This window comes from Neovison vison, chromosome 2, assembly GCF_020171115.1.
Source record: "Neovison vison isolate M4711 chromosome 2, ASM_NN_V1, whole genome shotgun sequence".
Lineage (NCBI taxonomy): Eukaryota > Metazoa > Chordata > Mammalia > Carnivora > Mustelidae > Neogale > Neogale vison.
The window spans coordinates 58160071-58174742 of NC_058092.1; the positions used below are offsets into that span (position 1 = coordinate 58160071).

At 36.0% G+C, this 14672-nt stretch overlaps 1 protein-coding gene across 4 annotated transcripts in view; it reads left to right on the top strand.

The window, feature by feature from the left end:
• The window catches only part of LRRC7 (leucine rich repeat containing 7), a 562518-nt gene that overhangs the window by 405905 nt on the left and 141941 nt on the right, over window positions 1-14672 (top strand). For all 4 annotated transcript variants that reach the window (XM_044238453.1, XM_044238449.1, XM_044238451.1 and 1 more), the window contains exon 9: window positions 12440-12514. In XM_044238453.1, coding sequence (XP_044094388.1) covers window positions 12440-12514 — 75 coding nt within the window. The remainder of the gene's footprint in view (window positions 1-12439; window positions 12515-14672) is intronic.

Below are 14672 nucleotides of genomic sequence, written 5' to 3' on the forward strand. Positions count from 1 at the left end.
CATATTTTAGGGACCCCAGTTCCGAAGTAGAGGTCATGATGACTTTCACAAGAGCAGTTTTCAGTTACCTCAGATTGGCCTGAAGGGTGAATGGGAGATAAGGGGGCAAAGGCAAAGAGAGACCAAACTTTTTCTAAAGTCTCTCTGTTAGGGCACCTGAGTGGCTCAGTTAAGCACCTACCTTTAGCTCAGGTCCTGATCCCAGGATCTGAGATCGAGCCCCACTGAATTCCATGTTGAGCTCCCTGTTCAGCAGGGAGCCTGATTCTCCCTCTCCCTGCTGCTCATGCTCTCTCTTGCTATCTCTCTCTCTCTAATTAAATAAATAAAATCTTTAAAAAAAATTAAAGGTGCTCTGTGAAGAAGAGCAACAAGTTGGAAAGTAACTGGAAGAGGTTGGAGAGGCAATGAAAATAGTATTTTTTTTTAAACGATCAGAGAAACTGAAGCATGTTTGTATGGCCCAGTGGAGACAGAGACTGACGTGTGTGGGAAAGGGGATAAGTCCAGGCTTGGATCCCTGCAAAGATAAGAAGAAATGGGAGAGATGTGATCTAGAGCTCAAATGAGCAGGAAGGGACTATGCCTTTGAAAGGGCCAGAGAACCACAGAGGTGACTGCAAAACACATAAACATATTGAGCTAAATCCAAATTGTATCCCCAACTCAATTTCAAATAAGCCAGATCTCAAATGTGCCCCACTATACACAAAGAAGTATGATGGAGGGAAAGTCTGTGTGGCAAACCAGAGCAATCTTAAGCAATTGTCTCTACAATATATTCCTTTACAAATTTGCCTCAACATGCATGGGAGAGCCTTGAAGTTTAAGCTTCATTACCTTTGAACCAAATCCTCCTCTGCTTGCTTGCTTGTTTGTTTCAGTGAACAATAAGGTAAGCTATGAACTGGGGTTAAAGGAGGATACAATCTTTGACAATATTGAAGAGCTCTGAAATAGTCTCAGTTGAAAAGCAACTTCTCAAGGAAAAGTAATATGGTTGTCTGGCAGTATTCTGTCCCCGTTTCAGGTATTTGTCATGAATTTAAAGTGAGACAATCAGCCAGCTTGTGATTTCTTCCAAACAAAGCTCAGTGCAGTAGCAGAAAAGGCAGAAAGTTGGCTTCACCCCAGGTTAAGTTTGGTTGGGTGAATGTGGCAAAAGGAAAGAGGACAAATTTGCCAAGTGATATTTGCAAGAAACTATTTATAATGGTGGAGTGTTAATCATGACTCTCAGCTTAGTAATGAAGGAAAGATAGATGAATGAAGGTAGACACAGCAGATCGGTCATACCAGGAGCTGCTCCAGGGAGTTCTAGGGTACTGACATAAGAGACTGTAAGTTTAGGCACTGGGGGTCATCAGGGGTATAGTTGCAATTGAGATTTCAGAGTTGGTACAGATAATTGTGATGACAGCTTCAGCAGGGTTTTGGGAGTGAGTTACTGAAATGAAGTAGAGAAAGAGATTGGTTCTGCATGAGGATTGGTGATGTTGTTCAATTCAGATGAAATGTGTAAAGCACTAGCATATTATTTTGGAAAGAGCTGGAGATACAAAGGTAAACAAGATTCAGTCCCTGCTTCAAGGAGCTCACAGTAAAATATAGAACATGCTCTAGAAGGAGTCCCTACACGGAAGGAAGGATACCTAATTCAATCAATGATCAGATCAGCAGGCTTAGAGAACAACATTTGCCAAGACCTGATTGCAAGATAAAGCATGATACCTTTAGGAACTGCAGGGTTAGGTTTTCCTTGAGGCTCAAGTGTGAATGAGGGTGTAGGGAAAGAAAAGGGTCCCGTGAGAGTTGTTTTGTATCATATGGTAAAGGCATCTGGAATTTATATCCTTTGGATAGCGGGAAAACTTTGTTTCAAGCAAGAGTGGACATAGTGTTTGCAGTGTAGAGACCGGGTAGAGGAAGGAAGGGGATGTCATTTTTTGGAGAAGGCTAGAAAGAAGACCGGTTTGAATTATGAGATAAGTGTGTATGTGTTACACAATTTTCCCTCTCAAATTTAGATTCAGACAAAATCATCCAACCTTATAATCTGTGCAGGAGTGGATAGTACATTAAAACAGAAATCGTGCAATCAAAATTGCTTCCCTTACCTAATTGTTAACATGTTACGGGGTTCACCCCAGGAAATACGCAACACCAGAATGTAATCTCTGTGAGGGCTTGTTTTGTTCACTGCTGTTTCTCCAGTGCCTGGTACAAAATAGATGCTTAATAAATACTGATGGAATACATGTGTTGAATGAATTAAAGTCTCTCTTGAGCATCTGATCTCTTCCTTTGGCACTTTCATCTTAAAGTTGCCTTGCCCAAGTAGCACCATGCTAGGTATGAACCACTTAGCATTATTCTCTGGGATACACCTTTTTATCTTTATTCATCATCTAACAAACCTTCAAGATGAGGCTCTTGCCTTCCCTGTATATATTAGTCATAAAATTTTGGGCACAGTGATTTTCTTCTTTATGCCTAAATCCCCTGGTCTGTAAGGTAGGGATAATAGCTAATATTCATTGAGCATTGAGCACAAGCACTTAAAACCTGTCAGTGTTCTAAGCATTTAAATACTTGAATACAGTTAATCCTCATTAGTGAGCCACTGTCATTCACCTATTACAGACAAGGAACCCAAACGATGATTTTATAGCACATAGTCAACAAAACCCTGAGCTGAACTCTGTCTAGCTCCTGAAACCGTGCTCTGAATCACCCTGCTTACTACTTGTCCAATAATCATGCTTACTTCATTGAATAGGTGTCAAGATTCAGTAAGAATAATTTAGTAAAGGCACCTTGAAAAGTGCTTTGTTTTAGTAAGTGACCAAAAGAAGTTAGCTTTTGTTGTTGTTATTGTTTTGTTCTTAGTAATTTTATCTTCTTAGGGAGCTATTTGGTCATCTGTTAGAAGAGTCACTCTCTCCTTCTGGAAATTAGATTATTTCATTTTAGATCTAATTAGAGAGAAAAATTCACTCCTTTTTTGATGCTGACTTACATCTACCTTCCTGCCACTTTCCTCACTGATTCTAATTCTGAAATGGGGATAAAGATAGGAGAAATCCAGCTCCTTTCTGTACAACACCCCTCAGATACTCAGATGGGCATCTTTTATGCTGACATCTTCTGTTCTCCAGTCTAAACAGTTTGTATCATTTCTGCCATTTCTCCTATGGCTTATTCCGAATACGCTCTGCTTTGTTGAAGATACCTTTACACTTGGGACACCGAGAGGGGAACAGAATATTGTAGTCCTTCTGTGGACTAATGGTTATATATGGAGCAGGATACTGACAGAAACGATCTTGGAACAGCCCTCCACATTCTGAGTCATATTCCCAGAGATCATTGTAGTGTCTTCGCATGGGGCAGGTAGTATTTCTTGACTAAATGAATGTACCTATAAAGAAATGAACTAGTCAACACTGAGCTTACTCTTGACTTAAATCCACAATTTTCTTCACATTTACTTCTGCTTCTAATTTACATATGTATAATTGGTCTGGGAGACATATGGCAGGATTTTATATTTGTCCCTATTAAACCTCACATGATTAGAGCTATCCAGTCTTCTAACATTTTCAGATCATTTTGAACACTAATTCAATCATTTCATATATTGTCTCTCCCTCTCAACATAAGGTCATCTGTAGATTTTCTTCCTGTGTGCCATCAATATACTCATCTGAGTATTTAAATGGAATATATTACATTCATATTCATATTAAAATATTCATTAAACTTTATGGCTGAAAGTGTTTCAATTAATTATAAATTAATCACATTTTCTCAGCAGTGCATCCTATTATTAATTGTTAAGAATACCTGTTTATTTATTCATTTGATAATTCCTAGAATATAAATATACTTTCTTAAATGTTAACTGATTGCAGTAATTAAATTAAAAATAAAGCTTTAAAACATGAACATTTTAGTGGAATGACATCTGAAATAAAATTGGGAAACATAAACTAACATAAAGTGGAAATAACCTTTGACCCTGTGGAGCTAAACTTTTCATCTCCCAAGAAATTAACTAAAGAAGTTAAACGGTCTCAAGGCATGTAGGACAGAACAATTGAGAGAATGAACAAGCAGGCTCGTCATTAGAGCAGAACAATTTTAATCATCCAATTTTGTGTATCAGAAAGGGTTTCAGCTGTGCACTATGAAATGCATGAATGGAAATTTTCCCAGTTATGAGAGCTAAAGGGCTGTAGTACACCAAGCGTATTATTAAATAAAAAATGTAAAGAGAAATGGGAGAAAGTTTCTCAGAATGTCATCCTGGTTTCTTGGCAAATTGCAAACTCTAAAGATTATCAAAGAAGGCAAACATAAAAAAATAGTAATTTTAAGCAATGATCTCAAAATTAAGAAAAAATGTAGTAACTGAAATATGTCAATGAAATATAATAATTACATCACTATGGTTAGAAAATATAATTTTTCAGAATTGCATTTGGTATTTTACATTGGTTGATTTGAGAAAAAACCTTTTATTTATCTGCATTTTGAAACAGATTCTATCCTACTGCCTTCGAGTTCTGCACAGTGGCTGGCATAACAAGTTATTATTATATCACCAGATCATCTCATCAACATTAAGACAGTTAAAATTTAAATTTTAAAATTTAAATTTAGTTTATTTTAATTTGTTTTTAAGTAGGCTCCACGCTCAGTGTGGAGCCCAGTGTTGGGCTTGAACTCATGACCCTGAGATCAAGACCTGAGTTGAGATCAAGAGTCAGATGCCCAACAGACCCAGCCAACCAGGGACCCCCTAAAGTCTTTTTCTAAAATTTAAAATTTTGAAGTTTCTTAATTTAATTTTGACAAAATTAGATAAGTGACAAATGTTATACTTTTCAGTTTATATTTCTCTTAACCTCTCAGAAGAAAAATATTAATAGATGTTTAAGTACAGTCAAACTATTATGCAAATTAGTGGAATAAAAGTAACACATGCAACAGCCTAAAATTGTGTATACATGACAGGAGTTATTGCAATTTGTTGCAGTCATGCAAAATATATGTTCCATTTATGTTAATCTGATATAATCATTTTCTTAGCTCATTTTAACTAATCAAATTAAGGTCACTTCAAAAATACTTCTAAAGTGGTTTAGATGAGTATAAATGTGGAAGACTAAAATGTTCTCTAATATTTTTTGTTATTTAAATGTGGTATTTGTATGCTATAGAAAATTTGGAAATTATAGAAAAAATGTGAAGAAGGAAAATGTAGTTATTCATAAGCCCACCATTGATATTTTTTAAATTAACATTTTTATATAGTTTCTTCTGATATTTTTCTAACTTTTAAAAAAAGTGAAAACATATAAAGGTATACCTGCTAAGCAAAATAAGTTGATCAGAGAAAGATAATTTCCATAGGATCTCATTGATATGTGGATTTTAAGAAACAAAACAGAGGATCATGGAGGAAGAGAGGGAAAAAAAATTTTTAAAGGATATTTTTGTAAAATATATAAATATTTCTCCATTTATAAGTATTTATATTTTAAAATGCATATTATATAAGGCTATAAAATATACAATTTTAAAGAAATATATCAAACTCCTACTAAACAAAATGAATACATTAACTACTTTTTATATTTGAGTTTAATCTTTTTTTGAAATAAATAAAACACTGTAGATCAAATGGAAGTCTTTTATGCTGTCCGTCCTAATCTTGTTCCCATCACAGCACAATCACAACTTTGAATTTGATGTGCTTCTAATCCGTATATTCCTATTTTAACTGCATGTATATACACACTCACATATATATATACATATCACTATTTTGTAATTTATAGAAATCAGTTTGTGCTATATGAATTTTTATACCTATTTTATTCAATGTGTCTGCAAGATTTATCCATCAGCATACTTAAAAATATAGATTATTCACTTTTATTGTTGTGTTCTATACCAGCATATGATTTTATCATAATTTGCTTATCTGTTCCCTTAGGCTATTGTTTACTTAGAATGTGACCAACTTCTTGCAGTGAAATTTTTCTACCATAATATTTTTCTATATTTCAGAGTATCTCAATAAGGATAGTTGCCTGAAAGCAAATATGAATATTTTTGAGACTTAAAAACATATTTGAAAATGTTTTCCTTAGAAGTATATGCTAATCTGTAATCCTCAAAGCACTTTATATGAGTGCCCAGCTCACACACTTTCACCAGATTTGAATACCCGAAGCTATTTTGAGTAAATCCATTCATTTTTAATGGAAAAAATTGACATTGCTATGAAATTAATTACAGATGGTCCCTGACCTACAAAGTTTCAACATACAATTTTTCAACTTCATAACAGTACAAAAATGGTACACATTCAGTAGAAACTAAACTTGAGATTTTGAATTTTGATCATACCACTAGCAATATGCAGGGGGATGATCCCTTGCCATGCTGGGCAGTGACAGTGACCCGCAGCTCCCAGTCACTGAGGGGATCACCGGGGTAAACAACCTGATACATTTACAACCATTCTGTGTCTTGCTTTCAATATGGTATTCAATAGAGACATTTAGCACTTTATTATAAAATAGGCTTTGTGTTAGATGGCTTTGCCCAACTGTAGGCTAATGTAAGTGTTCTGAGCATGTTTAAGGTAGGCTAGGCTAAGCTGTGATTCTCAATAGATTAGGTGCTTTAAATGCATTTTTGAAATATATTTTCAAATTATGATGGGTTTATAAGGATGTAACCCCATTATCAATCTAGGCAGATCTGTAGTATGAAAAAGGACAGTTTATGTATAAGGTTGGGTGGTGTAAGTCATTTAGTTCAGTTCAAGAATCCACTTACGATTGTTTATTGATTGTTTATTGTTTATTGAATGCCATTTCATCATCTTCACGTTATGGATTTTGTTTCAGCAAGGTCATGTATTGATCTAATAAATTTATTTTCTCTCTGCTATTATTAGGAACTGACTGAAATTTCTTCTGTGGCACATTTTATTATAACATCCAGTAATAAAAATATTATCTTTTTTTTTTAATCTAGCATATGCTTTACTTTCTTTATTGGGCATCTGTGATCACCAGCGTTCTTCGTTATTTCAGAATTTCAGTTTTAAGCTGTAACATGATGTCATCTTTGGAGCCAGAAGACCTGAGGAACTATCCCAGCTGTAGTTATGCAACCCTCATAAAATCATTCTCATTTCCCCCAGGAAATTATTATCAGATTCTTCACCATTAAAGTAGGACTATTACTACCTTATGGTGTTATTAAACAAATTAAATGAGAACCTTTGAAATAAAGTAGATATAGAGGTTAGCATTAGTTATCCCTTTCAAGTAGTCATAGATGTCTAGGATTCCCAGTAGAACCCACTGTGAGAGCTATTTTACAGGTATAATTGGTCAGCTTTATCTGCCACCTTCTCTGACACAGCCAAGGGAGCACATTATACAGTGCATGAGAGCCAACCCAAATTTTTAGAGACCACACAAGGCCTTTTGTTTCCACAGCATCCTCCCCTGGCCACACACCAACATTTCATACTGCCCAGAACTTCAAGCCTGGCATTGCCTGGAACCACTCCAGAAATCTTGAAATCTTAAACTCTTAAATTCTGCTCTCAGAATTTTTCATACTCCTACTTCTCTCAATCCTTTCTTCTACTACACTCCTCACTGACCTCATGCAAACCTGAAATCTCTTGCTTCTTCTGTTTTTTCCAAAAACTTTAAATAATTACCCAAAAACTTTAAATAATTACCATTGATAGAGCTCTTTTGATTGCCCTTAACTTGCTCTTTGAGTCCCCTCAAACTACACTAGTATGCACCATTCTCCCCAAGTGCTCTATCTATACAAAAGTCTTGACCTCTCCTGCTCAACAGATTACCTTCCTCTCTACTTCATCAAGAAACATTGAGACTTTCAGACCTGCCCTCTCTCTTCTTCTTCTCTTCCCCCCATCAAGCTCACCTACAATCATCCTTAACATCTTCCCTTAAGTCTCAGTGAAAGAGGTGTCCTACTTCTGTTCAAGGCCTGCTCCTTTTCCTGTGTTATCAACTTCATCTTATTTGTCACCTCTTAGAATTTACTCCATTAATTTTATAGCGCTTTATCTGTCTTTCATCTGGCTCTCTTTGCTAGTGTCTTCTTATCAGCTTGACTTCCTTGATTTCATCCTAGTCCCTCGATTTCTATCGCTAAGGTTATCAGTATATTGCTATTTCCAAAATTGAGTGGGCATCTTCAGTCTCTTAATTCACTGGACGCCTCTGCTGTAAATGATGCTCTTATACACTTCCTTATTCTTAATACAACACTATTCATTGGATTTAGTAACCCCTTACTCTCCTAGACTCTATTCCTTCTTGCCTTCTGAGTTTGCTCTTCCTGTTTTTAGCTCTCAAACGTTAGTGTTCCCCAGGGTTCCTCCCTCAGCACCTCTGATTCCTCCCCATTCCCCCATAGGAAACTTGTCCTCATGTGTTTCGACTCCCAAAAGATGCCTAAGTTGTATCCTCAGCTGGGACCTATTCCCTTAGCTTCAGATTTTAATAGTTAACCAATTCCTGGACGTCTTCATCAGTGTCCCATAGGGACCTAAAGCTAAATCATGGTCAAAACTGAATTCAGTCTCTCCCATATATCGGTTTCTATCTCAATATCCTGCATCTCCATTGGCGGCACCACAGGTGCTGGGAAATTGGGGGACACCTATGACCCCCACTTTCACCCCTATATCAAAGCACAAAGTCCTACTGTTTTCATCTTCTGTTTCCTTAGTTCGACTTCTTCTCTTTATTACTCATTATCTCTTTCATTACTAGCCCCATTAAGTTTCCCAGTTGTTTTTTTTCTTTTCTTTTTCCCACCAGGACAGATATACATAAAACACCAATCTGCCACAATCACTTCCTATTAAAAATAGCATAGTGATGTTCTTTTACCTGTAAAATAAAGTTCTAGCTCCTTTACAAAATATAAGGACTTCATAGACCCCACCCTCTTTTGTTAGCCTCATTTTCTGCTATTCATTCTATTCCAAACTTAACACTCAGTAGAACAAACTGCCTGTTGCCATTCATTCATCATGCTGTTTCTCACCTCTGTTAAAATGTGCTTCCTGTCCTCTCTGCTCTACTCACCAACCCCTTCTCATGAATATGTATGTGGCACCATGAATACTTATGTGGCTTCCTCATTACTACAGTATGTAGGTCCCCCTTTCTTTATATTTCCATAATAAGATGTATTTACTTTTTCTGTGTTTGCCTTAGAAATAGAACATGAGTTTCTTGAGAGCAGAGGGCATTATGAGTCTAGTGTTATGCATGGAACTGAGGAGATATTTAGTAAGTATTTACTGAATAAAAGGATAACTAAATTATTAAAGTACTTTGTATCCATTCTGGTCTTTTTTTTTTTTTTTTAATGATGTCACTGTGTAACATTGACAGTAATGTTCACCAAATATTCCATGAATTTCTCTTATACTTCACAACCTTTCTTGAACTTAGTTTGCAGCCTTATAAACAGTTCTAGACATGGGACTCTAAGCAGAGATGATATGGGTCACTTCCAGTCTGAGGTCTTTTCTTAAAGAAAATAGTAACATATTCCATTGCAATTGCAGTGGCTGGTTTTCTATACTCTCTTCTCTGCTTTGACTCTTCTGGAAGTCTTGAGATGGTGGCAACACAGTGCTCTGGGGGCAGAAACCCAGGACAATGGACATGTAATGGGAGTGGAAAGTAAGCCATGTGGCATCAAGCCACTGAGATTTCAGGATTAATTTGTTACCACAGCACAATCGAGGTTATCTTAACGCTCTTTGTTCAACATTTATAAATTAATGTCCATCTTATTACAAGCATAAGGATCTACTGAAGTTACAGTATGAAACTCTTTTTCTAAAGTCTGCATGATATGTAGGCTTAGGGAAATCTGCACCATGTGACTGATATTTCCCAACTAGCCCGACTGTTCCTAGCCAGCCCTCTGCCTCAAAGCCTCTGCACATCAAAGTGGGCTTCGTCCTTGATTTGTTTTCCATTCTTGCCCAGCTTAACATACAGGTAGAGTAGTTCATCTAAGTAAAAGAATATTTTCCTACACAAAAAAATCTCCCACACTTATTCACACATGCCTCTGAGTCTATAGCTGAATGCCATGCTCTAACTTTAGATTTTGATCTTGTTGGGTTTTTTTTCTGTTTATTGAGAGACTTTTTTTTAACTTTTTAAAATTTAAATTCAGTTAATTAACATATGATGTATTATTTGTTTCAGGTGTACAGGTCTGATTCATCAGTCTTATATAATACCCAGTGCTCATTACAATATTTATCTTCCCCTATGTCCATCACCCAGGTACCCAATCCCTCCATGTGGCCCCCCAACAACCCTCAGTTTGTTTCCTATGATTAAGAGTCTCTTTCTCTGGTTCCATCTTGTTTCATTTTTTCCTCTCTTCCCCTATGATCCTCTACCTTGTTTCTTAAACTCTACAATATCAGGGGGATCATATGAAAATTGTCTTTCTCTGATTAACTTATTTTGCTTAGCATAATACTATCTAGTTCCATCCGCATCATTGCAAATGGCAAGGTCTCAATTTTTCGATGTCTTTGTAATATTCAATTGTATATATATACATCACACCTTCCTTATCCTTTCATCCTTGTTAGAGCTGAAATTTCTCCAAAGAATAGTAACATATTCCATTGCAATTGCAGTCTAAGGGCATCAGAGACTCTCTCCAAAGTAGTCCTGGCAGTCTCTGAAGCCTTCCTAAAGTGTCAAAGATGTGTGCATATAACTTCTGCTAACTGACAATTACCAATATTCTCATCATAACTTAGGAATAATTCCATTCTTTTCCACTATTATCCTATTAAATACACTGGTTTTCCTAACTAGGTCTCAAATATTATTGGACTATGGTTGTATCTTTTTTCAGTGATAATTTTTTTTTTTTTTTCAGTTGAAAGAGACAAAACACCTGACTTTAGGTGTGGCTTAATTTCAGCCTAATATGTTATCAGGATCTTTTAACTCAAACAGGCTTTTCCCTGCTTTTCATGCCCAAAGCTTCCAGGACTGTACCCTTCCAGTTTCTAATCCTGCAGAAAAGAACAAAAGTCTCTGCCCCTGAAGTCTCAGTGAAAGAAACATTGATTCTTATCTGCTCTGAATGGATCCTGTTCCCATCCTTGAGCCAACCCCTGGGGCCAACTGAATACAATGCACTAATTAGCTTAGGCATTCTCCCTTCCCTGAAGTGACAAAAAGGAATGAACTTCAAGGGACACAGGTGGCCTGAAGGAGCCTAATGAGAAAATTTTTGGAGAGAAATCATAAAAAGTTCATCACAAATCAAGAGGTGATGCTGGTAGCAATGGTTTCCTTTATCCTCTCTATATATTTTGCTGAAATTTAGAGACAACTTCAATCTAGGGACTTAGAATTTTTCATTATGCCCTGTGTGTTATACCTAGATCATATTCTCTCTCTCCTTTCTTTGAACTTCTCTACATTATTCTATTCTCCCATATGCTACCTTCTGTTTCAGTTATTTATATGTATTTGTCTCCTTGATTATATCATCAGCTACCTTAAGGCAGGAACCAGATTTGAAAATTGTGGATCCTGCCTTGTGTCTTTCACATATGAGACATCCCCAGTATTCAACCAATAATAATTTGCCGAGTAAATGAGGGATAAGAAATGAATGGGTCTAATTTGTACTGTCATCATTTCATGGTAACGTAATCCCTATGCGGAGTATGTGTGTAGGGTTCTACTACACACACATAATAAAAACTGCATGCTAAGTACCATAGTAAACAATGGGGATGAGGAATAGTAATTAAAAAACAAACATTGCTCTGACCTTCAAAAGCTTATATTCTAACGAAGACAAATACACTGAGTAATTAGGTTATAATAAATGCTCTAAATGATAATTATAGGGTATTAAGAAAGAGTAATCGATTTTTTAAAAAAATTTTTATCCATTATTTTTATTAACATAAAATGTATTATTTGCTCCAGGGGTACAGGTCTGTGAATCATCAGGCTTACAAACTTCACTGCACTCACCATAGTACATACCCTCCCCAAGGTCCATAACCCAACCACCCTACCCATACCCAACTCCCCCTAGCAAACCTGTTTGTTTCATGAGATTAAGAGTCTCTTATGGTTTGTCTCCCTCCAGATTGTTGTTCTGATTGTTTCCAGATCAGCTCTAGGCTGACTACCTCAGGGACTACCAGTTTTGATGGAGGTCTGTTAAATTTAGGACTGCTTGGAGGATTAATATTAGATTCCCAAATAAAGTTTCCAGATTCAAGAAATGACACTTATATTGTGCTAAGAAAAGACTAATTTTGTTCTCTTTCTCCCTATCTCTCTCCTAGCCTGAAGTTCTGGATCAAATACAAAATTTAAGAGAGTTATGGATGGATAATAATGCATTACAAGTGCTACCTGGGGTATGTAAGTTTTTATTATGACATGTTGTCTAGAATCTATGTTATGTATTAGTTATAATTAATAATAATCTTCATTTATAAATCTCAGTGTTTGCCTTTCAATGTTAAACATTTATTGGTCACCAAGTGTTTTTCATTAGTTGGGGTTTTTTTTTGTTGGTTTTTTTTTCCCCACATACCTTCTGTGAGTGATGTAGATATATATAATGTATGAAAGATTTTTCTTGTTCTCGCAGGATTCCATTATTCATCTCTCCACATACTGAGTTTTAAAAGCTGAGAAATTTATATTGCTATATATGGGAAAAGAAAATGCTACATATAAAATCCAAGTCTTATTTTTACAAAATCAAACATAGTCCTATAGGTAACTAGATAATTGTTTCTGCTCATATTGTTAGTGCTCTGCCACAAAATAAAAATCTTTCTCTCAGTTTGGGTGATTTCCAATAGAATACATTTAAATTTTTGAAAATGGTATATGACAAATTACAAAAAGTTAAAAATAGACCATTAAACTAGAGTCCATTTTTTTCAACTAATAGACAATCTAATAGACAGTAATACCTCCCAAGTAGAAGGTTTACCAGTCAGCTCATTGAGTGTGAACGTTCCTGCCTTTTCCATTTAGAGAAAGAATGGCTGCATGAAATACTGCCTCTTGCCACTCATAATATACACTCAAATAAGCATGTACATACACGCACACACATCAGCCACAGTGTTCCTGTTGGTAATAGCCAATTCCAAATCCCTTGCATTGGGCTAAGCAGACAGGGCAGCTGGATTTTTAATAACTCTTCAGCCACTGAGATTTAGATGAGTGTTGTCAAAGCCAGTTTAATTCTTCTTTTGACTCGACATTAAAAATTCCTTAAAATGATTGCAAAAGCAACTAGAACAAGAGGTTTTTCTTTTTTGAACAAGCATGAAGCCACATAAAGGAGAAAATCTGGCAAAAGATTAAGGAAGAAAATGCTTTCTTCTCTTATCAAAAGAATACATTCATACTGTCATCATAGATACAAAACAAAAAAGCATGCACATCCCTTATATATTGATTTATTTAAAAACTATTTATAAATACACCTCTATGAACCAGAAACTAAGCTAATGTTTAGTTACAAAGGGTTACAAAGGTAATATAATCAATGAGCTTGAATATATTTATTTGAGGAGCTCACACATAACAGGAAAGATAGATATAGATTCCACTACACATAGTAGAGTCTGATTTGTGCCATATTCAAGGCATGTACAGATCCTGGGGCAATACAGGTAAGACACTTATCGATTCCCTATGCAGAGACCAAAGATCAAAATGTATGTCTAGTTGGAAAAGTCTATACCTGCCTCTTTGACATATTTATTAATTCAAAAACACCTAGATAATGCCTAGCTCATGATAAATGCTAGGTGTTTTACAAATATTTATTCACTGAATCCTCATAATGAGCCTATAAATTAGGGTTTATTACCATCCCCATGTTATGGATAGATGATGATAATTCAAACCAGAACCAGAAGCTGTTGTTCAATATGATGTTCCAGAATGCCACTGCTCTAGAATCAACGGAAGGCAAAATGGGAATTACATTCATCTTACTTTTCATAGTCATGACATTCCCAAAATCCAACCTTGAAAGTCAGCTCAGACCTCAAATTCTTTAGTAAGCTTATTATCTAAATGGAAAAGTGGTGATCAAACTGTCCATGAAACAGATAGTGCTGCCTAACTTGTCTGTTTCAAGAGTAGATTTTCCTTATACAGAACTTTAAAGGTAGATTTCTCATTTTATTTTTTTTAAGACTTTATTTATTTATTTGACAGACAGAGATCACAAGTAGGCAGAGAGGCAGGTAGAGAGAGAGGGGGAAGCAGGCTCCCCACTGAGCAGAAAGCCCGATACGGGGCTCGATCCCAGGATCCTGGGATCATGACCAGAGCTGAAGGCAGAGGCTTTAACCCACTGAAAAGTAGATTTCTCATATTAGTTAGTACACTTGAGTTTCATATTTTGCTCTGTTCCTTGTGGGAATATCCCCACCTCCTTGCCATAAAGAGGCATAGTTTTCTGAATGTCTATGCTGGCAAATAGTTGCTATGCAAGTACCTAGAAACACATGTCCTTGAAAAGCTAATCTTGAATGCAAGCTT